Source organism: Sciurus vulgaris (assembly GCF_902686455.1).
Source record: "Sciurus vulgaris genome assembly, chromosome: 1".
In the NCBI taxonomy this organism is placed as follows: Eukaryota; Metazoa; Chordata; class Mammalia; order Rodentia; family Sciuridae; genus Sciurus; species Sciurus vulgaris.
The window spans coordinates 116,266,660-116,293,577 of NC_136461.1; the positions used below are offsets into that span (position 1 = coordinate 116,266,660).

The 26,918-nt window shown below is 49.9% G+C and overlaps 4 protein-coding genes and 1 long non-coding RNA gene across 10 annotated transcripts in view; 2 read left to right on the plus strand and 3 right to left on the minus strand.

Annotated features, from left to right (window-relative positions):
• LOC306637717 overlaps window positions 1-5,428 on the minus strand; it is a 35,733-nt gene extending 30,305 nt beyond the window's left edge. Inside the window, exon 1 of the long non-coding RNA XR_013757241.1 lies at window positions 3,939-5,428. This is a non-coding gene — a long non-coding RNA (uncharacterized lncRNA). The remainder of the gene's footprint in view (window positions 1-3,938) is intronic.
• On the plus strand, window positions 1,988-7,993 carry EFNA1 (ephrin A1). Its single transcript, XM_079100445.1, has 5 exons — window positions 1,988-2,189; window positions 5,442-5,737; window positions 6,720-6,785; window positions 6,929-6,979; window positions 7,121-7,993. Exons 1-5 carry the CDS (start codon window positions 2,098-2,100, stop codon window positions 7,231-7,233), a joined length of 618 nt encoding a protein of 205 aa, XP_078956571.1. The 5' UTR covers window positions 1,988-2,097; the 3' UTR covers window positions 7,234-7,993.
• Window positions 7,994-8,913: 920 nt separating this feature from the next.
• On the plus strand, window positions 8,914-11,273 carry SLC50A1 (solute carrier family 50 member 1). Of its 5 annotated transcripts, none has more exons than XM_079100431.1 (6): window positions 8,914-9,124; window positions 9,358-9,435; window positions 9,576-9,699; window positions 10,272-10,433; window positions 10,688-10,807; window positions 10,888-11,273. In XM_079100431.1, the coding sequence occupies exons 2-6, from the start codon at window positions 9,374-9,376 to the stop codon at window positions 10,987-10,989; spliced, it is 570 nt and encodes a 189-aa protein (XP_078956557.1). In that variant the 5' UTR covers window positions 8,914-9,124; window positions 9,358-9,373; the 3' UTR covers window positions 10,990-11,273. The 5 variants fall into 5 exon arrangements, with proteins under 5 accessions (XP_078956557.1, XP_078956556.1, XP_078956553.1 ...); XM_079100427.1 differs by having other exon boundaries at window positions 8,915-9,084; XM_079100428.1 differs by having other exon boundaries at window positions 8,944-9,065.
• Window positions 11,274-11,828: 555 nt separating this feature from the next.
• On the minus strand, window positions 11,829-12,468 carry DPM3 (dolichyl-phosphate mannosyltransferase subunit 3, regulatory). The gene is made up of 2 exons (XM_079100450.1): window positions 12,311-12,468; window positions 11,829-12,182 (listed from the first exon to the last, which is right to left on the minus strand). Exon 2 carries the CDS (start codon window positions 12,175-12,177, stop codon window positions 11,899-11,901), a length of 279 nt encoding a protein of 92 aa, XP_078956576.1. The 5' UTR covers window positions 12,178-12,182; window positions 12,311-12,468; the 3' UTR covers window positions 11,829-11,898.
• Window positions 12,469-24,140: 11,672 nt separating this feature from the next.
• On the minus strand, window positions 24,141-26,768 carry KRTCAP2 (keratinocyte associated protein 2). Of its 2 annotated transcripts, none has more exons than XM_079134194.1 (5): window positions 26,612-26,768; window positions 26,117-26,271; window positions 25,920-25,983; window positions 24,538-24,604; window positions 24,141-24,294 (listed from the first exon to the last, which is right to left on the minus strand). In XM_079134194.1, exons 1-5 carry the CDS (start codon window positions 26,616-26,618, stop codon window positions 24,174-24,176), a joined length of 414 nt encoding a protein of 137 aa, XP_078990320.1. In that variant the 5' UTR covers window positions 26,619-26,768; the 3' UTR covers window positions 24,141-24,173. The 2 variants fall into 2 exon arrangements, with proteins under 2 accessions (XP_078990320.1, XP_078990321.1); XM_079134195.1 differs by lacking the exon at window positions 26,612-26,768 and adding an exon at window positions 26,444-26,592.
• Between the last annotated feature and the right edge of the window lie 150 nt (window positions 26,769-26,918).

A 26,918-nucleotide genomic window follows, 5' to 3' on the forward strand; every position in this document is an offset into this window, starting at 1 on the left:
TGCTGGGTGCTGTGCTAGGAGTTACCAATTACAGAGTGAAGAAAACAAAATCCCTGTTCTCATAGAGCTTCGATTTCATGGAACATTTGAGTTGGGTGGGATGGGGAACTCTCACCCGGGACACGCGGGAGACCGACACCCAAGTGAGCAAAAAGCGCGTGAGGTGCCGCCCTGGGGCCTGTTGGCGGATAGACTTCGGCCCAGGCGGGTGGGGCCGGCCGCGCCTCGGATCAACGTGGGGCTTGGGCACGTCGCCTGCGGCAGGTGTATGTGGGGGTGGCGGTGCGCAGAGACTGACCCTGACCCAGTCCCGGGGTTACCCGGCCTCCGCACCTAGTTGGCGCTCAGTAAATATTTATCGTAAGTGCAGCAAGTCGGGCCTCCTGCGGCTTCAGCCCGTGGCCGCGGGGAGGAGCCCAGCAGGAGCCCTTCTGGCCTCCAGACTCCTCCCCCGCGGGGTCAGCGCCGGACTTGCCGCGGCGTCCGGGCCCCGCGTAATTACAGGGGCTGTCGCCAGGCCTGGCTGTAAAAGACTAGGATGAAACGGCCTGGGAACCGAGGAAGCTGGGCCCGAACCGGCCAGGGGCCGGGGGTCAGCGGCTTCCCCTGCTGCGCAGCCGCAAGAAAGAACAGGTTAGGGACGAAGACACACAGCACCAACCCCGTAGCGCACACAGACACACAACTCCATACATAAACCACCAAGCATGCAGCCACACAGCATTCGGCTCTCCAGCTACAGGAACACACTCGAACCTAATCAAACACTTGCCCGCCCTCTCCACCCCAGGAGGCGACACCCGCCTGCCAACCCCTCTCCAGACGGCTGGAGATCCCGCCTGGGAGTAGAGCCTCGAGAGGCGAATTCCAGTGGGTTTGTTTACATGGCACGGGGGAGGGAGCCAGTGCCGGGTACTCGAGCTGGATTTTGGGGCCCGACCGACTGGGAGACCAGCTCAGATTGAGCCAAACCCAGCCATACAACCCCGGGACGCTGCACAAACACATCCCTGCCCCCACCTCGCCCCACCCCCACTACACGCCCAAACACGTTTCCCGTGGTGTTCACACACTGTTCACAAACATTAGCATACGTTTGTCAAAGAGTTTCACATGCTTCCACACACGCGGCTGTGATATTAGTTACAAATGCTTTCACACTTGCGCACCATCACACGTATTTACACACGCCAGATGTATATGTGTTGGTTAGTCACCCTTCAAGCCCAGATTTTCAGTCCATATTCGAGCCCATTCACACGATACACACGTGTAATGTCACACACACGGTACCCTTTGGCTCATCTAAAAACAACGGACACCCTCCCGTGTCCAGGGTCCCGCGTGTCATTCAGGCGCACTGGCACTAATGGACAGAGGATCCCTTAGCCCTAGCCGCACACAGCGTTGCACTTTATTCCCGGCATCCAGGCGATGACACAATCTCTTGAACAAAGACAACATTGACAAACCCAACAAAAACAAACAGCCCCGTGTATGTGGGGAGGGGCAGCCAAGCGCATAGTCCGGGAATGGTGGGGGGAAGGGTGCAGGAGGAGAACGTGGGAACTCCGGCGCCAGAGGCTAGGTTTGTGAGACACGGGAAAGGTGTTGGGCATATGCACAACCTCGCACCCTGTAAGATCTGCGCCGAGCTCTGTAAAGCCTGGTCCAGCACCCTAGCCTTCGCAAAGCCGCACGTGAGAGTTTGTTTCTTTCTGCAGCACGAGACGGCGCCCAGTCCCACAAAGCCCACAAAGCTTCAAGCAGACCTCCAAGTGAGCAAACACGCGGCTCTGAGGTGTTCTCTGAGAGCAGAAGAGCGCGCTCCACTCCCTCCGCCACCAGGGGCCTCTTCCCCAACCTGCTCTCCCCTTCCTCCTCCACCTCCCCAGCCCCCAAGCCTCCGGGCAGCAGCGCGCCGGGCGGGGCGGGGGCGGGGCGGGGTGTCGGGCGGCGCCGGCCCAAAAGGCGGAGTCGCCAGGCGAAGGGGCCAGAACTGTGAGTGCTGTGCTCAGTTCGCCGCGGAGAAAGCCAGCGTGAACCCAGAACCCGAGGAGCCCCTCGTCCCCGCCCGGCCTGGCCAGGCCCTGCGCTATGGAGTTCCTCTGGGCCCCTGTCTTGGGTCTGTGCTGCAGTCTGGCCGCTGCTGACCGCTACACCGTCTTCTGGAACAGTTCAAATCCCAAGTAAGCCCTGAGTCTCCCGCTGGCACCCTGGACGCTGGCTGGCACTGCCCCTCCCCAGGGTAACTGTCCTGGCCAGCCCCTGACCTGAGCCTAGGGGAGGCAATCACGGGCGGGAGGGATTCTGTAGCTTTTCTTCTCCTTCACTTCCCCCTCATAACTGTGAGCACCCCACTCCGGGGAAGGAATCTGCCGTGTCTGCTTGTGTGGTGCTAAATCTGTCCTTCCCTTCCTGCCCACTGGCACCCCTGTCACTGTGAAGTGAGGGACCCATGCTGACTGTTCCTGTCTTGAGTATAGACTACCCACCCCCCCGCCCTCCTGGGATCTTATTCTAAGCGCCCCAACCATGGAATCTCTGTGCCCTCCTTGTGTGTCACTTAGGTATCTGCCCATACTGACAGGTACCTGATGTGATATCAAAGGGGAGCAGAGGGCTCAATGTAACTAACCCTGAAAGGACCCCTCAGGAGAGGCCCCAGCCTCAGGTATTAGGCATTCATTCTGCATTTAAGATGACTCTGAAAAGCCCCCGTCAGGGGTCTTTTAGGGTGGCATAAGTGAGGCACATGCTGTGCATTGGTAGATTGAGGGAGTCATCCATTTTTGAGGGTTCAGATAATCATACTGAAGAAAAGGGAAGGGAAAGATGATGGGAAAGTGTCAGAAGGACTGGAAGAGTTTAAAAGGGTTACGAAGGGCTTTGGCCAGTAAGGAGTTAATTTCTCCTGGGCAGGTTAAGGGCTGTGAGGCAAATGGTACTGGGAGGAAGACACTCAGTCTGACCCTTTGTTCTTGCCCTTGAGTTGTGTGAAGTTATGGGAACAACATTTGAGGGAAAACAGGAGAGGAGGGTAGGGTAGAGCAGGGAGAAAAGGGTCTGGCAGCTGGGGGTCATGAAAAACACTACTCAGCTTAGCCACCCCAAGCCCTGCTGGCCTGCCTCCCACTCCCCTTAAGAAAAGATATTGTGCCAGCTTCCTCTGGTCCTGTGGCATTGAGTTGGGGGCAACTGCCACCACAACCCATCTAGTCCCTCCTGTTCGCACTCCTGGTTGCTAGTTCTTTGCCTCCTTGGCCCAATCTTTTCCCAGTAGTGAGAGAGAGCAAAGTCCCTGTTTATGCCCATGCCAGGTGTTGGCTAGAGGAGGAGGGGACAGGAAGCCATGAGTAGGGAGGGGGGGACTCTGGCCTTTTCCGTTCCCAAGCTCCCAGGCTTCCTCTCTTTCAGGAAGGAGCCTCTTCCTTGCCCCGCTCCCCGCCTGCCTTCCTTGACGCCAACATGGCCCCCTTTCCCAGATGGAGAGCAGGAGTCAAATGAGGGCTAAGTAGAGATGGTACCCTTAGGAAATGGTGCCCCATCAAGCACAGTTTCTACCCTACCCCTCTGACTTCACACACACACACAGCCATACCCAGGACTAAAGAGGAGCCAGTCCAGAGTGGAGTCTATTGGCAACCAAGTTGGGCCCAGCTTGGGGGCAGAGATGAGGTGGCAATGTGCTGGGCGGGTGTGAGGCTGGCATGGTGACTCAGGGCAGTGGGCACTGGCCCCAGGATCTCCAGGCCCCAGGCAGGAGCAGCATGGGGAGAAGGGTGGTGCTACTGTGAGCTGGGCCCTGGTCCCAGTAGTGCCAAAGGGGCAGGTATCCTGCCTGTTCATACCAGCCAGACCCCTTTACCTGGAGACTAGTGCCCAAGGCAAGCCGGCATCGGGCTACCCTGGGGTACAGGGGTGCTATCCACACTCACCAAGGTAAATTTTCACAGGTTCTCATAAGTGCTGAGGCGGGTAGCAGAGGTGGATGAGGAATGAGTCAGTGCCCGTCACGGGAATGGGGGAAAGACGCCAGACCCAGAGCTGAAATACCTGTTCCGAAATGGCTTCTATGTTTATCTCTCCAGAGAGGAATTTTAAAAGCCTCCCTCAGCTCCTCTCTCTTTTCCTGGGGTGGGGGAGGGGCCCTAGTAAGCCTAGTTCCAGCAAAGGCAAGCTGCAGAACCAGACCTCTTAGGAGTCATGCAGACTGGGCAATGGGTGTCCGTCTCTGAAGCCTCTTGTCCTAACTATTCCCCTGCCCTCCTGCCACTCTTACCCAGGGCTTGGGTTTGAGGCCAGTTGGCAGCCAGCTCTGCTGTCTCTGCCTGGCAGTGCTTGGGGGAATTCAGAAAAGCTGACCAGTTTGTTGGGGGAGCTTTCCCCCTACCAGGACCCTACCCAGGATGGAGCCAGGTGTCTGGAGCAGGGGGGGAGGGGCTAGAAGGCAGTCGGCTGGAGCCTACGGGTCTTTGGGGGAAGGGAACTGGCTCCACCTGGGGAGGAGGGGAGAGGAGAAGGCAACCTCAGGTCTGAGAACAGCATTTCTTCACAGGGAGGTAGGAGTGCAGCTTTTGGAGACAGGGAGTTGGGGGTTGCTTTCAGAGAAGAGGACCAGGGCATAAATTTAAGTAGCAAGAAAGGGAGATTGGATTGACTTGGTGAAAATGATTTAACTTAGAGGAGTAGGGGCATTATCTGTGGGCCTGGGTCTGGAGTAGGGGTGGAGTAGGGGTTCGGGGAAGGAGCAAAATTGGCAGATGTAAGACTCAGTGAATCGGGGGGAAATGAGAGAAGCGTTAGGGGCTCAGCATGAGAATGATAAAGAGAACAGGTTATTTGAATCCCGATTACAGAATGGTCCAGTAGGGTCTCAGACTGAGGTCTACTAGCATTTAAAGGAGCAACTGGAGCAGGATGTGGTGATGCACACATGTAATCCCAGCAACTGGGGAGGCTGAGGCAGAGGGATTGCTAGTTCCAGGCCAGCCTCAGCAATTCAGCAAGACCATGTCTCAAATTTTAAAATAAAAAGAACTGGTGACCTAGTTCAGTGGTAAACCATCCCTGGATTCAGCCCCCAGTACTGAGTGGAGAAGCAACAGTAGAATAAATTTGGGGATATGTTTATGGGTAGAGAGAAGAATAATGAGTGAGCTACAGAAATATTTAGAAGCCCATCCTTGGGCAAATACTTTGGGGTTATAGAATGCTTTAGTATCTGAAATATACTAAGTGGAAGACTAATAGGAGATGATGGTGTTGGGGGAGATAGTAGAGAGAAATATAAGAGATCAAGATCTGTAAATATCGGGAGTTGATATTTTGGAAATATCAACTGGAGTGAAATGTTAGGGGTCATGTAACAGTCTGAGGCTCAAGTCTTGGGCCTGGCTTCTGAATGACCATTTGCTTCCTCCCACTCTGCACACGCTCAGGTTCCAGGATGAGGACTACACAATACATGTGCGGCTGAATGACTACGTGGACATTATCTGTCCTCATTATGAGGATGACTCTGTAGCAGAAGCTGCAATGGAGCGGTACACACTGTACCTAGTGGAGCATCAGGAATATGGGATATGTCAGCCCCAACCGAAGGACCGGATCCGTTGGCGGTGCAACCAGCCCAATGCCAAACATGGCCCAGAGAAGCTGTCTGAAAAGATTCAGCCCTTCACATCTTTACCCTTAATCCAGGAATTCAAGGAGGGACACAGCTACTACTACTTCTGTGAGTACATGGGGTCACACACGTGGGTACACATATTGGGGACACGGTGACATAAAGCATATGCTTGGGGACATGCTTAGTGGACAGTCAGGTAACACGGGACCCCTTCTAAGCCTGAATTCTATTTACCTTCATTCATATCATGAATGTGGAGTGAGCTTCTGTGTACTGGGCAGTCTTTTCTGGCACTCTGTGCACAGATACAAATAAAACGCTTCAGAACCTCAGAACCTCTGTCCTCAGGGAAGCTGGGAAGAAACACACATAAGTCAACAGATCGTAAGAACAAGGTGATATGGGAAACATGAGCACAGGAACCTTGGGAAAATGACCTGTGCACTGCCAGGGTAGGGGGAACAGAAAAGGATGAACAGGGAAATGACTCCAAAGCTTAAGAGAAGCAGAAGAGTTTGCTAGGCACAAAGACATATGTGCAAAGGAAGCATGATCTCTTCAGGGAACTCCTGAAGAAGGAGGCACAAGGGAAGTGGAGAAAGATGAGCTCAGAGAGTGGACAGGACAGATTATGGGAATCTAAACAGTGAGAAAGAGTTTATCCTGAAGGCAATGGAGAGCCACTGGTTAATCCTGGGAATAGTTACAAGGACAACTTTGATCTATTCTTTGCAGAATAGATCTGTGTTGGTGGGCCCTTGGCAGGTGTGGTGGAAAATGGCCCAGGTAAAGGGAAGCGTATTGTGAAGTCCTCACCCAACTTCAGGCTGGTGAGGAGTGATGGATGGAACCTATGGAGGGGACCATGTCCTTATCTGGGTCCTTCTCACCACCACTACTCAAGCTGGGAAATTGGACTGACCACTGGGCAGGAAGTGGGCAAAAAGTAAGGGGGGTAAAATCAAGATTAGAGGACAAAGAGGAATTAAAGTGAGCAGGGAGCTGAGAAACCAGAACCAGACACTCTGGGCTACATCTTCTTCAAACAAAGATTCTTTCCTTAATTCCCTATGGGTTTATCTTACAGCTGTACCCATCAACCCCCTAGAAAACCACTGCCTGAAGTTGAAGGTGACAGTCAACGGCAAAATCAGTGAGTGCCTGGCCCCATGGGCCTTTCCCCTCCATCTCTATGCTGTGCTGGGTCTAGTGATCTAGGATGGTAGAGAGGTCCCACTGCCCAGGCCACCCTCTGCTTGCCTAGTATCCTGATCTATTTCCACTCTTGTCTTCTAGCTCACAGTCCTCAGGCTCATGCCAATCCACAGGAAAAGAGACTTCCAGCAGGTAGGTAACTGGAGCCAGTTGTGTCTGGGGCATAGGATGCGGCTTCTTTGCCAGTCAAGGGCTGGAGAGACCCTGTTGGGCTGAGGACCAGTGCATATAGGAGCCACTTATCTTGAAGTCATTTTCCATATCACCTTGCAGATGACCCAGCGGTACAGGTTCTACATAGCATCGGTTATAGTGCTGCCCCACGCCTCTTCCCTCTTGCTTGGACTGTGCTGCTCTTGCCACTTCTTCTTCTGCAAACCCAGTGAAGATGTATGCCACACCTGGCTTAAGGATTGAAACTGGGCCAAGGAGCCAGGAACAGGCACACCTCATGCGTCCTGGGGCCTGTCTCAAAGCTTCAGCCCTGGGAACCACTCCCACACAAGCACAGACTGCTACCCAGCAGCCTCAAAACGGGTCAGTATTAAGGGTTTCAACCCAAAGGAAGTCAACCAGCCTGACAGTCCCATTCCCCTACTTCAGAGAGATGGAGAAAGAAGTGGGGACAGTACTTCCCCGGCTGTTCCTGCCTTTATGCCAAAGAAACAAACTTTCCCAATATGGCCCCTTATGAGGGTCCAACAGGAACAGAGCTAGAAGGGGCCTGAGGCCATGTAGATGGACAGTGAGCCTGGCAAAGATGCCCCTCCCAGAGAGAGCCAGGATGCCCAGATGAAATGACTGAAGGAAAAACAAGAGACAGTTTCCTGCATGGGAGCCAGGTACAGGAGAGGCAGCATGCTTGGGCTGACCCAGCATCTCCCAGCAAGACTTCTGTCTGTGGGGCTGCCACAGTGAGGTTTGTAGCCAGGCACTGCACCCTCCCCCCAGGATTGGGTCACCACTACCTGGAGCTGTGCCAGCAGGGAGGCTGTGCCAACCTGTTCTTAGTGTAGCTTAAAGGGCAGGGCCCACATGTATAGTATCTGTATATAAACTTGTGTGTATCTGCTGATTTCTACAACTGGAGTTTTTTTATACAGTGTTCTTTGTCTCAAAATAAAGCATCGCGTTGGTTTTTTTGGACGTGCTTTTCTGTCCCTCCACGTTGACTTATAACCATAGAGTCCCTGCAGTACTAGCCTCTGTTCTACATACATCAGAAGCAATAGGATTTGAAATTCTCTCAAAGGTACACCTACCCCGCACCAGGCCAAAAGGGTGCAGTGACCAGAATGCTCCCCACGGCAGTCTCTCGGATTCTACTCCACACCCCCCTCTGGAAGTTCTTCCTGTCCAACCTCTACCCCACTCCCACCCCCTCAGCGCTGGGCTTTGGCATACCAGTTCAGGTACTGGTACTCATGGTGTCTGGATGAGTCAGGGAAGCCGATGCCAGCTGAGGCATGCGCCCCACCCCAAAGCTCCACCAACAGACAAGTGTGGAAGGCTGGGAAGGAAAGTTCTCAGCAGCAAGCAGGCTGGACCAGGTGGTCAGTGACAGGGGCATCCGTGGGGCAAAATAGACCTTGTGGCTGAAGAGGGAGGAGGACAACTGACGAAAAAAGATGGTAATCCCTGGCAATCCCTGTTAGCTACGGGGAGGCTGAAAAGGGGCTTCAGTACACTCCAGGGAAAACCTCCTAAATTCTGGACAACCTGAGGTTTCGATTGGAGCTTTGGATGAGAGGCATGTTGAAGCCCTGCTGGGTCTAGCTTTTGAGTTCTACCACACCTGTGGGAACTCAAGAGTTGAGCCTGTGGGGTCTAGATGATCCGACGGGTAAGCACAGTGAGGAGCAGAAGCATAGGGGAAAATTCGCGAAGCCTTGGAAAGGGGATCCACTGAAATCTGGAAGGAAAGTACCGGACTCCGGGAGACTCAAGCCGACGGCACAGCCTACACTAGCGCTGCGTGGGGCGGGGCTCGAGTTCCGGTGCGGCGTACCAGGGGCGGAACGGTCGCGGCGAGTTTCCGGAGGGCCGGCCCGAGCGCGGGGGCGGGACCCGAGCGCGCGGGGCGGGGCTCCGGCGTAGCCAGCTACCCGCTGAGCTTGCTGGTGCTCAGCGTCGGGCGCGGGATCCGACTCCAGCGGCATGGGGCCGGGCGGCGTGGCCGACTCGCTCCTCTCTGGAGCTTGCGTGCTCTTCACCCTCGGCATGTTCTCCACCGGCCTGTGAGAGCGCGGCCGGGCCGGACTGGGGCAGGACCAGGAAGTCAGGAAAGGAGAGAGTGGGAAGAGACGTGGCCGTAGCTCGGGGCTGCGTCCGGAACTCGGGGTCAAAGTGAAATCCGGTTGAGGGGACTGGGGTGCAAGGGCGAGGCTGTTCGCAAGCCTGAGGGAGAAGGCTGCGGAGTTGGGGGACGGGCTTGCGGTCCTCGGGGAGGGTAATGAGTATTGGGGATCTCCCACCCATCCTTCACCCCTCCCTTCGGGACCCCCTTACAGCTCGGACCTCAGGCATATGCAGATGACCCGGAGCGTGGACAGCGTCCAGTTCCTGCCCTTTCTCACCACGGATATCAAGTGAGAGGGGCGACGGCTGCGTTGGGAAAGGCTGTCTTGAGCCTGGCGGGGGAAGGGCCATAGGACGCGGAAGAGGCCCTAGGGGACGACACCCTGCCACACTCAACCCCGCGGGCCATATCCCTCCCCTCCGCCTGCAGCAACCTGAGCTGGCTGAGTTACGGGGTCTTGAAGGGAGACGGGACCCTCATCGTGGTCAACGCCGTAGGTGCTGTGCTTCAGACTCTGTATATCTTGGTGTATCTTCACTACAGCCCTCAGAAGGTAGAAGCCCTCCCTTGGGCCCACCTCCCTGCTGCACGCCCTGCCTTGCTGGCAGTGCAAACACTACTTCCTAGAAAACTAACAGGTTGGCACTGCCACCTTTTCCTAGAAGGCCCTCCTTCCAACCTTGCAGTTCTTCCCATGAAGCCAACCCTTCTGGACTCTATATTGCCCCCGATTCTGGCAGGGCTGGTAGTGCTGCCCTGAGCTTCCACCCAACAGGCTGAGAAAGGGCTTTTGTCTCTTGAGAGCTCCTTCAGGGCCAGGACCAGTGGCTAAGAATGAGATGATGAGCTGGTCTTCCCCACTCAATCACACAAGCATTCATTAAGCTCCTACTGTGTATGCCAAGCTCACAGAAGATAACTTTCCTACCCTAGGAGAGTTGTGTGGATAAGACTTCTCCCTCAAGTCACTGATGGGGGACAGGCTGTGACAAGTGTAATATTAGAGGCTGCAGCAGATTACTTTCCCCATTGGAGTACGGTAGAGGGCAGGATGAACTCATTCCAGCAGGAAAGTCAGAGTGCTCCCACACATTTGGAAGTAAGACTCCTCTCTTTCCCCTGCAGCGTGCTGTGCTCCTACAGACTGCAACCCTGCTGGGGGTACTTCTCATAGGTTATGGCTACTTTTGGTTCCTGGTGCCTGACCTTGAGGCTCAGCTGCAGCAGCTGGGCCTCTTCTGCAGTGTCTTCACCATCAGCATGTACCTCTCACCACTGGCTGATTTGGTGAGTGGGGGTGTCCAGGAGGTAGGGTAGGTAAGAAGGACCAGGATCCCATAGCCAGAGACTGTGGTTTCTACTCCAGAGGAAAGGAAGACCCAACCCTGGAAAGAGTCAAGGCAGTAGAGGGCGTGTGGGGAAGGCAGGAGAGGACTGGTGACATCAGGAACAGTGTTTGACCTTCCTGAGGAAGTTCTTGGGCAAAATGTGAGCTTTACTGTGTACCTAGACCAGGAGTGTCTTTCATCCTTTTCCCACAGGCCAAGGTTATTCAGACCAAATCAACCCAGTGTCTCTCCTTCTCACTCACCATTGCCACCCTCCTTACCTCTTCCTCCTGGTCCCTCTATGGGTTTCGCCTCAAAGATCCCTACATCATGGTAAGCAAAATACTGAAGGGGTGACAAGTTAGAAAAGTGGAAAACTGGCTCCTGGCCTCATAACAGCCCTTTGATTTCAGGTGCCCAACCTTCCAGGAATCCTTACCAGCTTTATCCGCCTCTGGCTTTTCTGGAAGTACCCCCAGAAGCAAGACAGAAACTATCGGCTCCTGCAAACCTGAGGCAGTTCACCTGACCACTGGGCACTTTAATGCCAACTTGATACCAAAGCAAGCTCCTTGTTTTGACTGGTCCTGGTGATCAGTTCATGGGTGCAGTATGTTGTGGGAAAGAGAGGACTTTGGGATTAGAGGGATCAAAGAAAGAGCTTTACTTAGCTCAGGTGGGACCTAGGAGATGAAATCACTTTTTTTTTGAGAGAGAGAGATATTATCTTTTGTAATTATGAAGGTTGGGGTGATATCTTTAGAATGTGCCTTAAAATAAACTGTTCCCCACCCATGCCCATCATGGCTCATTCTTTATTCATGATTCTAAACCTGCCTAGTTTGGCAAAGGATAGACCCAGTTATTCTCAGGCTGGTGAGGTTGGCTCAGAAAAAGTCTGAAAGAACCAAGAGGCTGGAAAGACCCAGGAAGGCCTTAAAAAGAACAAAGCTTGGAAGTTAAGCTTAAGACATGTTTCTTGACTGTTAAAGGGACTAGAAAAATACCATTTCCATCCCGGGAAATCTTGAAAAGGGATTTGCCTCTTTTTCTTCTCTTTTTTTTTTTTTTTTTTTTTTTTTTTTTTTTTTAGTTGTAGGTGGACACAATACCTTTTATTTATTTTTATGTGATCCTAAGGATGGAACCCAGTGCCTCACAAGTGCTAGGCAAGCGCTCTACCACTGAGCTACAACCCCAGACCCTGGTTTTGCCACTTTTTAAGCAAAAATGGGGAACACCAGCAAGATGCAAAGATAAAGGCTGAGATGGCCTCAGGAAGGGCATCTTCTCACGACCATTGGTATACAGCATCCGCAATTCCCATTCTACATACTCAAACTTTTAACAAGAGTAAAAAATAGACTTGCTCTTTAATGGGGAATGAGAGGTAGTGCTGTCCGGGCGGGAATGGGATTAGAGTGTCAGAAGCGTAGCCCCCTGCGGGTTAAATCAGCTCGGGCCTCCTGAATCTGGCTCTGCAGCTCACGGGCGGCGTCCTCGCAGTCGTGAAATGTGGCCACGCGATAGCCCACAGTGCCCAGGGCATAGCAGCCTGCGGACACCAGCAAGTAGGCGGGCAATGGCCACAGGATTTCCCGGCAGGGCGAGGGCAGCTCCAGGCCCAGCGCTCCCATGGTCAGGGCGGCCCAAGCAGAGCCCAGAAGCGCCAGTGCCCAAAGCCACTGAGCTAATTTCGTCATGGTCACTGCGGAAAGAGAAAGCAAAATTGGGAGGTCTCTTCCAATTCGCTAGACGCCCTACAATCGAGACACATTCCCCCGTTGCTCCCAGCATCTTCCCCTTCTCCACTAAGCCTTCTAAGTATAATCTTACCTCTCGACTGTGTCCAGCTGTCCGTGCAGCCCTGGACGCCATCAGCTTCCGGTAGTCCTCTACAGCTCACGCCCGGTCACCGCGTAGCCTTCTGGGAGCTGTAGTTCTCAGGGCATTGCTTGGCGGGTTCCAGGCAGCACTCTGAGCCAAACAGTATTTTCCAGCTGGTTCCGCTTCGCAAACCATAGTCTGGGTCTTGGCGCTGCTTCCCTACTTCGGAGTTTGACGTCAAGCTGGTATGGGGCTTGTAGAAAGCCTGAGCACACCCCTAAACGTTCCAACAAGGTGGGAATATAATATGATCCCTAGCTCATTCATTCATTCATGAAAGCATTTTTTTGAGCGCCATGATGGACTGGAGATAAAAAGATGTAAAGAAGGTGGAGATAGTACTCTATCATGGTAGGGGTTTTGTAGTTATTTTGTTTTGTTACCGGGGATTGAATCCAGGAGCACTTAACCACTGAGCCACATCCCCAGCTCTTTTTATTTTTTATTTTGAGACAAGGTCTAAGTTGCTTAGGGCCCCTAAGTTGCTGGCTTAGGGCTGGCTTTGAGCTTGTGATCCTCCTGCCTCAGGCTCCCCAGTCACTGGGATTGTACAGGCGTGTGCCACAGCATCAGGAGGTGGTAGAGTTCTTGCCTAGCACACACAAGGCTCCGGGTTCAGTTCCCAGTATCGCAACACACACACATACACAGTGCCAAGAGACTTGACCTCTCTCCTGGAGTGGAGAGAGAAAGGAGATCAGGAAAGCAGATGAATTAACAACTAGCCATGATGTCTTGAGGTACGTGTTAAGAGGGAGGTGGATGGACGAATGATCTCGCTGATAAGTGGATGATGACACATAATGGGGGGTGGGAGGGGTTAGTGTTAGGGTTAGAGTTAGGGTTAGGGAGGGGGGCAAGATTGGAGGAAGGAAGGACTGTAGACGGAAAAGAGGGGTGGGAGGGGTGGGGGAAGAGAAAAAACAGAATGAATCAAACAACATTACCCTATGTAAGTTTATGATTACACAAATGGTACGCCTTTACTCCATGTACAGAGAAACATGTATCCCATTTGTTTACAATAAAAAAAAAAAAAGAGGGAGGTGGTTATAGTTTAAAAAAAAAAAAAAAAACGCACAGGAGCTGCCAATATAGCTTGAAGCCAGAGGGAGATGAGAATCAGGAGTTGTCCTAAAGAAAAAAAAATAAGGACTTTGAGGACAGAGGAATTACCTGATATATTTGATTGTTTAAGGTATTGAAAAAAGGTGTGTACTCTCAGTTTGGAGGATGAATTTATAACTGATATGTAGAATATACAAGTAAAAGAAGATTAGACAATTATCGACTTCAGGGAAAATGAACAGTTATAAAAGAAAATAAAAATTGATAAAAACCTGTCCAATAAAGATGACAAGGAGGCAGGGTACAAAGACACATACTTGTAATCCCAGCTACAAGGGAGACTGAAGCAGAAGGATTAGATACTCCAGGCCAGCATGGGCAATTTAGTGAGAACCTATCTCAAAATAAAATTAAAAAGGCAGGGTATGGTAGTGCATACCTGTAATCCTTGCAGCTCAGGAGGCTGAGGCGGAGGATCACAAAATTCAAAGCTAGATTCAGCAACTTAGCAAGACTCTGTCTCAAAATAAAAAAATAAAAAGGCTGGGGATGTGACTCAGTGGTTAAGTGTCCCTGGGTTCAATCCTTGGTACCAAAATAAAATAAAATTAAAAAGAACAGGTGATATAACTCAATGGTAAAACACTTGCCTCGCATGTGTGAGGCACTGGGTTCGATCCTCAGCACCACATAAAAATAAATAAAGTAAGAGGCATGGGGTTCATATACAACTTAAAAAAATTAAAAGATAATAAGTTAAACAGTTATAATAATAATCAGAAGTCAGAAAAATAAACATTCTGAGCATTATTATTGTCATGCCTGTGCAACATTGTCATGTTTAATTTTCACAACATGCTGGCAGTAGGTGATTTTATATAACCCCATGTATAGAGTGAGGAAACTGAGACATGGAAAGGATAAAAGGTAAATAACTTGCCCAAGGTCATACAGATAGTAAGAAGCAGAGCTGAGTCATCCAACGTCGGGAGCGATATTCTGGGGCAAGGAAGCACTCTGCTGTGTTACTGGTACATGGGATGGGCCAGATTGGGATCGTGATAACAGCAGACATTCATTACTAGGTGCCAAACACTGTGGTGGAGTACTGTAGTGCAGTATCTCATTCAGTCTTCACAGCAACCATATGAACATAGGTACTATTATTATTTGTAATTACAAATTGGGAAACTGAGGTACAGCCCATACAATCTGGCTCCAAAAACCTGTTTACCTTTCCACTACGAGATACTACCTCCTTCTCTGGGTCAATGAAACAGAATAAAAAGGGAAGAAATTGATAAGCATATATATGAACTTAGCAGGATAGAGGTGGCATCTTGAGTGAGGAAAAATAGATTGTACCTTATACTAAATACCTGGTGCATTAAAAAATATATTAAGCCAGGGGCAGTGGCACACACCTGTAATCCCAGTGGCTCAGGAGGCTGAGACAGGAGGATCCTGAATTCAAAGCCAGCTTCAGCTAAAGCTAGGCGCTAAGCAACTCAGTGAGACCCTATCTCTAAATAAAGTACAAGAAAGGGCTGGGGATGTGGCTCAGTAGTTGAGTGCCCCCGAGTTCAATCCCTGGTACTGCCCCCCCCAAAAAATATATATATATAAATGTCATGTTCCTGTCTATTGTAGTTTGGATCTGAAACATCCCCCAAGGGATCATATGTTGAAAGAAGCCTGGTCCCCAATGCAGCAATGTTCAGAGGTGGGGCCTTTGGGAAATGATTGGATCATGAAGACACTGACCTCATCAATGGTTTAATGCATTGATAGATTCACAGCTGAATGGACTAGTGGGAGGTGGGACCTAATTGAAGGGGTCCTTGCTCGTGTGTCCTTGGGGACTATATCTTGTCCCTGTCTCCTTTTCTTTCCCTCCCTCTGCTTCCTGGCTGCGATGAGGTGAGGAGCTTTCCTCTACTATGCATTTCTGCCATGATGTTCTGTGTCATCTCAAGCCCAAAGCAATGGAGCCAACCAACCAAGGACTGAAACCTCTGAAACTGTGACCCAAGATAGATATTTCCTCCTTTTTCTTTTCTTTTTTTTTTTTAATTTTGAGTCAGGGTTTCACTGATTTGCTTAGGTTGACCTTGACTTTCAATCCTCCTACCTTCGCCTCCTGAGGTAATAGAATTACAGGCATGTATCTTGGTACCTGGCTAAATTTTTCCTTCTCTAAATTATCTTTCTCAGGTATCTTGTCACAGTAACAAAAAGCTGACTCACATATTGCCAAGATGACAACACACATACACACAGGACTGAGGATATAAGTCAGTGGTAGACAACTTGCCCACAAAATGTGAGGCCCTGGGTTCAATCTCCAGCACCACACACACGGAGACACACAAAGTGGAACTCTGCATACGCTATAAAGAAAATGTGGTGCATATTTCCCTGATGATCAGCTCAAGCTTCCTGTCTATTAAGCAGCCTTGTTGGGCCTTGATTCTGTCTTGGGGGATTGGTTACCACTCCCTCCTCTGTGCTCACACCGAGTCTCTTCTGTAGATGGCAATAACCACGTTGAGCTGCAAGAGTTTTGTTTCCCTGCCCAGGACTGTCCTGTCTCCAGGACCAAGCACAGTGTGGGAAATTCAGCAGGGTTTCTATAATTGCAAGGAAGAAGGACAGGTTAGCATTTGATGTTCCCAAAAGAAACTGACCCAGCTTCCCTTGTCCCTGGAAATATAACAACTCCAGAGGCTCCACTCTGCCATACACAGGGTCTTTGGCCATAGAAAGCACTGGGCAAAAGCCAGAAAATTCTCTTCAAACCTGTTGCAGGTCATCACCCTTCTTCTGACATAGCAGGATAAAGAGCATGTGATGACCCAGAGCATGAAAAACAGGGCAGCTTGGGGTGAAAAATTGGACTTTTATAGCCCTATGGTCCTGGCGTTGGGTCTTGGTTCCTTCCTTTGTTTGACTGTGTAACCTTGGGCAACTTTCTGGACTTCACTTTTCACAACCATATTGTAGAACCAATAATCGATCCTCTCTTGTTAGTCTCAAGATTAAACAACCCAACAGTGAGGCAGGATGCCAAGCGACTTCTACATATCGTCACTGGAAAATGATTCTCAACATCCTCTCTACATACGTATATATATGTGTCTGTTTGTATATACATACGCATAGACATGTATGTATGTGTAGGTGGCTGTGTGTGTGTGTGTGTATGCATCTATATACATATAGATCTGGACTTACACACATGTTGAATGTAAACAGTATTTCCTTTTTCTTTTTATGAAACTTAGATTTACCTTAGACCCATGCCACCCAGCATCTCCCACTGAGTTATTCGGTGGGATTTCCAGGGACTTCTCTGGGAGAACTTGGAGGCCCTGCAGTGACTGCGAATGAAGCAATATGCCACTCGCCTGCAGAAAAACAGTCTCCCACTGTCTCCAGAAGTTGTGGCCTTCCAGACAGTCTGCCCCTAAAGGTAGGGTGGGGCAGGCAGTACCCCAAGCAGGCAGGGAACACTTCAGAGAAAACCCTCTGTCCACCCCAGAGACCCTGCCCCTCCACCTGGAAGCCCAAGGCCAACTGTACCCCGAAGGCATGGGAGGAAGTTAGCAAGAAGATCCCTGACCACGGCATCCTAGTGTTTGTATTATAAAAATAAGGGACAGTGAGACCCTAAACCCCATCATAGCACAGTGTTACATGTGGTTGGGGAAAAAGGAAAAAAAAAAATAATACAGTGGTATGAAATACTTCAAATCCTAGAAATGCCGTAGGAATAAACCTGTGGTAACTATAAAGAAAAAAAAAGATTAAACAAGATGGCTGGGTGTGGCAATTCTTGCCTATAATCCCAGCAACTCAGGAGGCTGAGGCAGGAGAAACACAAGTTTGAGGTCAGCCTCAGTAACTTAGCAAGACCCTGTCTCAAAATAAATAAAAAGGACTTGGGGTGTAGCTTAGTGATAAAGCACCCCTAGGTTCAATCCAGTACGAAAAAAAAAAAAAAAAAAAGATGATATAGGTAAGGTGCCTAAAACAATGTGTGACATTTGGGAGACTGGGTGTTAGCTACTCTTGTTGCTATGTATAGTTGTCATTGTTTACATCTCAGGGCTAAGGAGGCACCTCAGCTCCTGCCCTGGTTCCCCTCCTACCATCATTCACAAACCATCTGAATTCAGTTACTTCTGCAGCTGGCTAAGCTAGTGATTGTTGGCATTTTCTGCTCTTTTTTAGGGCGGGGGGGACTGGAGATTGAACCCAAAGGTGCTTTACTGCTGAACTGCACCCCCAGCCCTTATTATTTTTTATTTTGAGACAGGGTCTCACTAAGTTTCTTAAGGGCTTGCTAAATTTCTGAGGCTGGCCTCAAACTTCCAATCCTCCTGCCTCAGCCTCCTGAATCACTGGACATTTTCTACTATAGCTTTGGTTAGAGAGGGAGGAAAATTCCAAATTCAAGAGCCCCCAAGGAGGATGAAGGAATATACAAAATTAAATAGATCACAGAAGAGGGAGGTTTGATTATGGGGGTAGGCTTTAAAGGGGTTCAGAAACCTGAGTTGATTATAGAAAGATGAGTAACCATTATTTAAGTGAAGAGGGAGCATGGGAGGCCGAGGAAACAGTCTGAATAAAAGCACAGAGGCATGAAAGTCTGTGGTAAGTAATCTTTTGTGACTGTCTCTGGGACAAGGAATGAGGTTGGAGGTGGGTGAGTGGCAGGAGATGAGGCTGGGAAAAGTATTTGTATTTGGGTGACAGGTTGGTCCTTCAGGTCAGTGGTCTCACCTCATGTGTGCCTGTGTACCATGTCAGACAATAGGACTTAGTGACCACAGGTGCCAAGGTGATTACTGGGTCCTTGGGGAGGTTCCAGGTGGTCAGGTTATGTTGAGTCCATCTCTGCCCTCAGGACACCCATAGTTTCATAGCAGCAACAGGACAAAGACACATATAATCAACAAAAACACATACTTACAAAATTATAGACAGGCTTTAAGAGAAAATGGTAGATGAGAGATTGGAGAAGGAGCTGGTGAATCAGGGTTTCTAGATAAGGTAACCTAGAGCAGACAGAGGTGGGAAAAGATGACAGCCTAGGGGAAGAAGAACCCAGGAACAACTTGAGCAATCTAGAGAAACATCTGTCTTCTGAGAATTCAGCAATTTGGGGCTGATGAAAGGTAAAAGCTGAGTTTCAGCAAAGAGCTCAAAGCATAACCCAGTGTGCTGTCTCAGTGCTGTCTGATTTCAAGAAATAACTCTTTACCACTGTTCCACGTGCTGTCTGGGAACCTGAAACTGGCTGAATCATAAATGGGCAGGAGATGTAGCTCAGTGGCAGAGTGCTTATCTAGCATGCATGAAGCCCCAGATTCAATCCCTAGTAAGACAGAAAACAAAAGTCTTGGACTGGGGATGTAGCTCAGTGGTAGGGAGCTTGCCTATAATGCAGGAGGTTGAGGGCCTCTGGCTGTTTCAAGGAATTTTTAGGGCTATGTAATGACCCCCTCCCCCAGGGGGCTCCACCCCTTTAAAACCCTTGAAACAACCTGTGGTCAGCCCTCAGGGCAAGTCCTGACCCAAAAAAGGGGAACCTAGAGAGTTTTCCCCCTATAGGATCGGGTATGGACAGGAATTCTGCCCTCTAGTCCCCCTAGACAGTGTATGTAGCCTCTGCCTTAAATGGGTAAGTGACCTTCCCCTGCTCTTCTCTTCCAGTTATTTGATGTGAGAGTTCTCAGAGGACTCCTCACATGACAGGAGTATCATTTGGCTTAGGATTTGTTACACAGGGCCTCAAATTTATACTTCTAGTGTTATCCCCAAGTATGGTTACAATCACACTGTTACTCTAGTAGAACAGAAAGAGACTTGCCATAAAATCAATCTTGTGTATGTGTGTGTGTGTGAACTAGGGATTGAACCCAGGGGCACTCTACCATTGGTCTACATTCCTAGCCCTTTTCATTTAATTTCTTTTTTATTTTTATTTTATTTTTTATTTTGGGATTGAACCCAAGGCTTCATGCATGCTAGGCAAGTGCTCTGCTCACTAAATTGCCCTGGTTGGACTCAAATTTTTGATCCTCCTGCCTCAGCCTCCTGATTCACTGATTTACAGACATGTGTCACCATGCTGGGTTTGTTTTAATCTTGTTTGTTTTAATCTTGTTTTAAATTTATACAAAATAGAAAGAATAGTAGTGAATCTGATATGCCTCTTTTCATGGGCCTTTAAACATTAAAATGGAATGTGCAGTTTCCTGTGATAGAAAACTTTCTATAAATCCTGTAATAATCCTGTGGATAGCACAAATATATTATAATGTAACATGGTGTTAAAAAGTGTTTATTTGAGGGCTGAGGTTGTGGCTCTGTTGTAGAGCACTTTTGCCTAGCATGTGTAAGGCACTGGGTTCGATTCTCAGCACCACATAAATAAATAAAGGCACTATGTTTGTATTTTTAAATATTTTTAGTTGTAGATAGACACATGCCTTTATTTACTTACGTGGTGCTGAGAATCGAACCCAGTGCTTTACACGTGCTAGGTAAGCGGTAAGCACTTTACCATGGAGCAAAAACCCTAGCCCTCAAATTAACCCTTCAGATATCCAAGGTCCATAAAGCCAGGCATGAAGCCTAGACTGGAGAGTGAATCTGAGCAGAGAGTCATTTAAGGTGCCAAGAGATGTGCAGAAATCTTAAAGAAGGATAAGGACACAGTATGTACCAAGAAAATAAGAAGCAGAAGTCATCAGGACAGTGAAGATATTTAGCAAAGAAATTTAAAAGGGAAAAAACATAATAAAGTTAGTTTAGTGATAATTTTTAGTATAATTTTTGATACCAGTATAAAAGTGAATTCTGTGTATAACAATATAGCTGTGTTTATGGGAAGAAAGCTCAAAATTTTCGGGCTCTGCTTTGTCTTTAGAACCCTGCATGCGGTCCACAAGGGGCATTCCTGGCCAGTACCTGAGTTGTAACAATTTCTGTCTGGGGCAGGTGGGCAAAGCATGTTTCCTCCATGTTGTAGAATAAAGCCCTGCTTCCTGATGCCAAAGGGGAAAAAAAAGTGTTAATTTGAGCCGGGGATAGCTCAGTAATAGAGTATTTGCCTAGCGTGAACCAGGGCCTGGGTCCAATACCCAGCATCACACACACACACACACACACACACACACACACACACACGTGTGTTATTTCTCAGACGTAGACATGCCTGTTTTTCTCTCTTTTTACCTGTATCTGCAACCTCAATAGATGGCAGGACCTGGACTTCTCCAGCTTGTAAAGGACCTGTTTCCCAGGAGACCTTGAGACTTGTGGGCCCAGGAGTTCCTCACCCTGCTGCAGAGATTGGGGTGGACATGGCTACCTCTTGGAGCCCAGGGAAAGCTCTTAACCCTTCTCCAGGCAGTAGCCATTCTTACATTGGTTTGCTCTTGACCCTTCACCCCATGTGATGAGAGCACCTGCCTCTAGGGCCACCTAGGAGGAGACTTTTCTCTCTGCCTCTGCAAGAATTCAACTATATAGCATTTACAGTGCAACTTTTGTGTAGCTAGTTGGCTCTAAGCCCTTAGAGGGATAGATTTGGGAGCATAATCTTGGCCCTGCCTCCCCATGCCCCCACCCAGGAACTTTGGTTGGCTGAGAGGCAAAGAAAAGTATCTGAAGGGAGCAATTAAGTGCCCTTAACATTAGGGTTCCGACCATTGTTTATTTAGGAGGCAGCCCTGCTAGTGACCCTAAGTTAAGGAGGACTGTGCATGGGGCAGCCCAGCCCGGAGGTTCCCTTCAGGGCAGGGCGTCCGGCCTTCCATTATTTCAGGGTTCCCACAGTGCCCAGGCTTCCCCCACCTCCGTCTCACAATGAGCTTCAATGCACAACTTTCCCCTTTGTATCTCTCTGTGTCTCAGCCTCTCTCTCTACGGGTCTCTGGTTCTCTCTTGTTTCCCAACATCCTTCCCAAGCCCCTGGAGAGCAGAGCTGGGGGGCCAGGCAATGGGAACGGGACAGCGTCCTGTTCTCACCAAGGACAATAAGGGCCGGAAAGGGCTGGAGCCAAGGCCTGGTGCAGACTCCCCCTCCTTGCCTGCCCTGGGCGCCCCCAGTCCCCGCCCAGACCCACTGGCATGACCTAAATGTCAGGCACCCTGCATGCTAGTGCCAGTCCTGGGAAGTCCAGCCCTATCAGGGTCAGAGAGCCTGTTTGCCCTTGGTCTCACCTTCCCATTGCCCTCCTGGAGGGTGGCATCACCTTCTGCTCTAAAGAGTGTCTCCTGGGACACTGGGACAGGCTCCCACTCTCCAGTACAGACCCCTCCACCCCATATTATTTACTCCTGTTTCCGGAGCTGGTAGCGGGTGCCGGGCCGGTGTTGTGGCCACGTGTAAGGGAGCAGGAGGAAACATCTGTTTTCCCTCTGTCCTCCAGGGACAGGAACACCCCTCTCTCCCTCAGGTCTACTGCCTCCGAGGTGGAGCAGAGCCCCGAGGGCCCAAGGGCCAAGAGTTTAAACCTTTGTCCTTCTGGCCGTGGCTCTCCGGAAGTTATGGTGTCCTCAGGCCCCCTTACTTAATGATTATGATTAGGTGGCTATGATGACCCTGCCGGGTTAATTGGTAGGTCAGGTGTAGGCAGCCTGCAACTAGGCTCCACAGAGATAGGCTGGGTGGAGAGCTGCGGTTGGCGCCGACCTGCCTTGTAAATGCACCCATTCCCCAGGGAAGGGGTCATTATTCCTGGGCCACATGCTACCCCTGGTCCTACAGAGATCCCTTGCCACTGCCTGGCCCTGCTCTCTGGGTCCTTCCTACGCTCCCCTATCCATAGAAGTGATATTGGCTGTCAGGCACCACCCAACCCAACATCACTGTGCCAAGAACAGGGGACCCAAGTGGCCCCATCCCAGAGCTGTTTGTGTTTATCTGGCCTAGGATCTGACCCTCTGTCCACTGCTCCCACTGCAGGTAAGGAGAAATTCAGTTTGACAGTAACACCTAGAACCAACCCAGGCTCCCCATAGGCCCAGGCCCATTTTGGACATCCCTCCTCCCTCAGAGGATCCTATATTATCACTACCCTGCTCAATTCTTCACATCAGTAGGTGAGATGGAGCCCAGAACTGCCATCCTCCCAGGGAGTCTCTGGTCTCCACTGAACTCTACCTCTGCTCCCAGCCTAGGCACAGAACAGGAGGCTTCACAACTTCCATCATGCTTGCCTTCCATCCAGGCACAGTGGCACACACCTGTAATCCCAGCTGCTTGGGAAACTGAGGCTGGAGGATCATAAGCTCAAAGGCAGCCCTAAGCCAGCCTCAGCAACTTAGCGAGGACCTAGCCAACTCAGTGAGACCCTGTCTCTAATATAAAAAAGAGCTGGGGAGGGCTGGGGAGATAGCTCAGCTGGTAGAGTGCTTGCCACGAAAGCACAAGGCCCTGAGTTCGATCCCCAGTACTGCAAAAAAAAAAAAAAAAAAAAAAAAAAAAAGGGCTGGGGATGTGATTCAGTGGTTCAATCCCCAGAACCAGAAACAACTTCTTTTTCCTTCCATTGGGAGACCCAGCAGCAACCCTCCTCCCTAGTCCCTCAGGAACAATTTGCTGGAGAGGGTGTTGCTGGTCTCCAGAGGAGATGAGCCCACAGTGCCCTCTGCTGGCACTTTTGGGAGACTGCCTAGCATATTCACAGGCAGGGCATAAAAAGCAAGGTTCTGGGGTTCTGGACACAAATGGGAGTGGGGCTGGGCAGGGTGGCCTCTAATCCTTGACTAGGTCCTTTACTTCCTGCTTCATCTTCACTGGGTCTTCTTTCCTAACTTAGGTACCTCCCATGTGCAGGATTTTGTTCTCCAAGGGTGAAAGGGCAGCTTCTTTTTATTTAAGCAACCCACCAATCTGCCCATTATTGGGCATGTGGCAAATATAAAGCTGACCAAGACTGTTGTGCACCTAAAGCCCACACCATCCAGTAGAAGACACCTAAGTACCCTAAGGTTAGGCACTCTAGACAGAGATTCACTTTCATCATAGAGCAGACAGAGCAGGACCTGAGCATTTCCACTGGAGAGTGCTTGGGGTGGGGAGCTGCAGTAACAAAGCCCCACATGAAACCCCACGGTATAGCATAGGTGTGAGGGGCCTTTCTTTCTCTTACTCTTCTGTTCCAAGATCTATTCTAGTTCTGACAGACAGGGCTTCCTCACTGCAGCATAACTCCTTTCGCCAAAGGTCATTCATACTTTTCCATAATGAGACTCTCACACAAATGAAAGCCACCCCAGCATCTAGCAAAGCACCCATGTGACAGCACTCAATAAATATTTGGTAATCCTTGTGATCCTACTGCCTCCTGCTAAAGCTGGGTGCAGTGGCACATGTCTGTAATCCCAGCTACTGGGGAAGCTGAGGCAGAAAAACTGCAAATTCGAAGCTAGCCAGGTGACTCAGTGATATCCTGTCTCAAAATAAAAATTTAAAAGGGCTTGGGATGTAGCTCAGTGGTAGAGTTCTTGTTTTGCATGCATGAGACTCTGTGTTTGATTTCAGTACTACAAAAAAGATAAGGGGTGTGGGGGGAGTAAAGTCTCCCCATCCCTAAGGTCTCAAAAGAGTAGGTGCACATCTGTCTTAACATTGCACATACCCAAACAGGCATTGTTAGAGGAGGCCCACAACATATCACAGCTCACAGAGTTACAAAGAATCAATTTTATTAGACATTCAGGGTTAGTTTCTCTTCTTGCCCTTGCCAGTGACTTTGGCTGGTGTGAGGACTGGAGCTGTTGCCTGGTACAGAGTAGAGGAGATCTTGTTGATGTAGTACAGACCAACCATGGAGAAGATGAAGCTATAGGGTGGAAACAGAAAGTCATGGCATCATTGGGCATGCTGCCAGTCTACTGCCAGGGCAGATACTAGCTTCAGGGAAAGAATCCAAGTTCAGGACTGGGAAATTGGGAACAGTAAAGGAGGGAAAACAGAGGGAGAGATACGTGGTGGCAGGAGAAGGGAGGTATCTGGCACCATCACAGTAGGATCCTGTGCCAAAAGCCAGGGTGATCTACCCCTTCCCCAGCTATCAGGCACATACCAGGTGGTGACACAGACTCGGTGGATGAGGCCAGATGCAAAGAGAGCCAACAGGAGGCAGAGGAGAACTAAGGAGGCAAGAAGAGACAAAGAGAGTCAGGTGGTGGTCACAATGGAAATACCATGCATTTGTCCAGGAAGCCTAGAAATCAGAGGCCTTCTGAATCTTGGGAAACCTGCTTGGAAGAGTATGGCATGATGATAGGAGGACTTCTAACAGTCTTAACAATGCTCAGAATACTAGTTCTGCCCCCAAACCACTTAACTTCCTAGTTTGCCTCAAATAAAAAAGAAAAGGAAAGGTGATAATGAGCCTGAAGAGCAAGACTTGGTCCTATTTAGGAAGAAGGTTAAGGCCTTCCCAACAGAAGCCAGCTAATGAGGACCATTTCATTAAGCTGGCTGACTAGTGGTGGAAGTTGAGGACCTTGCTCCCTGGACACAAGTTAGGAGACAGACATACTCACCTATCGGAGCAGGAAAGGACCTTAAGACATCCAGAACAGGACAAGAGAAAAGGTAGGAGGGCAGAAAGCAAGGGCAAACAGGCCCATCTGCCCAAGTGGGGAGGGCAGGGAAGTCAAAGAAGAGCAAGAATCTTGCCCCACAACAATGGTTTCTTTCAGAAACAAGTGAAAATGGTACACATGGGAACAAAATGTAAGAGAGAAGTCCTGGACTGTGGGGCAGAAGGAGCTTTGGAAGCCTGCAACAGGGCTGGGTGGAGGGAGCAAGACCTAGAGGGGTGTAAAGAATGAGGGCAACAATGACAGATCTCTGTCTTATCAGATGAAGATTTCACATGAGATTGCATCTGCTGTGAATTTCTGAGCATGTGGCGTTCCTTAGGTGATCTAGTCTTATTGTCTAATTTGCTTTATGAACTTAATTCTCTATAAGTTATTAAATCATCAATTCTAAATTAAAGGAGCAATTAAGGATTATTCCAAACAGAAAATAATCCGTTATCCCTGCTACCATAAAAATCTGGTGCATCTAATATTTACACTTTTCCCAAATTCCCCCAAATAGAATTCACTAATTTGGGGTCAATTTCACATCAGAATGCCTCTCAATTTGGTCCTGCTTCTTCTTCTGGATGAATGCCAAACATCAGCCCAAATATGCCTGTTCCCCTGAAACCTTCCCTGGAGCTGACCAGAAGGTAAGCGTTCCTTGCTTTCAGAGGCCTTCTCTTCCAGTTGAATTCAATGTCATGAACTAAATAAGATGCTGAACCCAAAAGTATCAACTGTTTTCAGAGAGTTTAGTGAACTTGTTTCATCTTAACAACCTTTACTTTCTAAGCACTTAGAAAGTATCATGTCTGGGGAGGATCAGAGAGGAGAGGATTCAAACACCCAATCCCAAATTTTCACTTACTCTCAGGGAAGATCTTTGCTTGGAATCCTTTGCCAAAGACCAGATTCTCCAGATTATTGAAGGCCTGCGTTGAGTTAAGGAGAAGGGAATACAACAGGGGCAGGGCTGTGTGACGAAGGGGAAGGGCACAAGTCTACGTGGCCCTCCACCCTTCCAACCCTCAAACGCTCCTCCCCCTTCCAGAGCAAGCAGGATACTGTGAGAGAGAAGACGAAGAGGCCAGAGCCCAGCAGGCCCCCCTGGATGGTGAGCCACTCGGTGGAGGCCAGCTGGCGGCTGTACATCTGCATCCCTGCGAAGAGCAGCAGGGACAGGAGCGAGGACAGCGCCAGCGAGGTGCCAGTACCCACCACTGGAAAGGATGAGGGAAGGGACGGAATCAGGCTCGGCCCTTCATTCAGGAGTTACAGGCATATTTGGTCGGTCTGGAGCTCCATAGGCCGACCACTTCCAAGCACTCCCAGGATTGCAGTCACATTCCCCAACTCCCCTCATCCCGCAACGAGCCCCAGGAATTCCTTAACCAAGGACGGTCGATCCCTCCGGTCCCCCAGTCCCTCCTTGTCCGTGGAAATGCCCGCTCCCTAGAACCCAGGGCACGTCAGCTTTGACCGCAGAAGACGAGGAAAGCTGGTCCGCCCCAACTCTGACAACCGCTAGCCAGGCGTGGGGGATCCAGTCGGTCCCGTTACCCATCATGCCCCGGCAGTGGATCGGATCCGCGCCTCCAGCCAAGAAAGAGGGGAGCCGAACAGGGCGCAGTTAGTTGTGCGCATGCGTCGGCGCCCAACGTGGATTTGCTTCTTCCTACTTCTTCCTCTTTCTCTCTCTTGGCGACTGGACGCAGCTCCCTCTTCTGGCAAGGAGGAAACAATGCATCCAAGAGCATCCTCGGCCACCGCCCTGATTCAGTCTTTCCCTGTACCCAGTACATCCGCCACTTCTCAGTACAAGCTACGTCTTCAAGTCTTTGAGCTCATGGCCTCTACCCTCTAGACC

Bases quoted from the DNA above. Each gene is read 5' to 3' on its own strand.
- DPM3 (XM_079100450.1), bottom strand. From the start codon at position 12,177: ATGACGAAATTAGCTCAGTGGCTTTGGGCACTGGCGCTTCTGGGCTCT.
- SLC50A1 (XM_079100427.1), top strand. From the start codon at position 9,005: ATGGGGCCGGGCGGCGTGGCCGACTCGCTCCTCTCTGGAGCTTGCGTG. The intron at 9,436-9,575 runs GTGAGAGGGGCG...CTCCGCCTGCAG, and splicing joins TTTCTCACCACGGATATCAA to CAACCTGAGCTGGCTGAGTT. The intron at 10,808-10,887 runs GTAAGCAAAATA...CTTTGATTTCAG, and splicing joins TCAAAGATCCCTACATCATG to GTGCCCAACCTTCCAGGAAT.
- KRTCAP2 (XM_079134194.1), bottom strand. The intron at 25,984-26,116 runs GTATCCTGCTTG...AACTCAACGCAG, and splicing joins TCTTCGTCTTCTCTCTCACA to GCCTTCAATAATCTGGAGAA. The intron at 24,295-24,537 runs GTATGTGCCTGA...TCCACCCTATAG, and splicing joins CGAGTCTGTGTCACCACCTG to CTTCATCTTCTCCATGGTTG.
- EFNA1 (XM_079100445.1), top strand. From the start codon at position 2,098: ATGGAGTTCCTCTGGGCCCCTGTCTTGGGTCTGTGCTGCAGTCTGGCC. The intron at 2,190-5,441 runs GTAAGCCCTGAG...GCACACGCTCAG, and splicing joins TGGAACAGTTCAAATCCCAA to GTTCCAGGATGAGGACTACA. The intron at 6,786-6,928 runs GTGAGTGCCTGG...CTTGTCTTCTAG, and splicing joins GACAGTCAACGGCAAAATCA to CTCACAGTCCTCAGGCTCAT.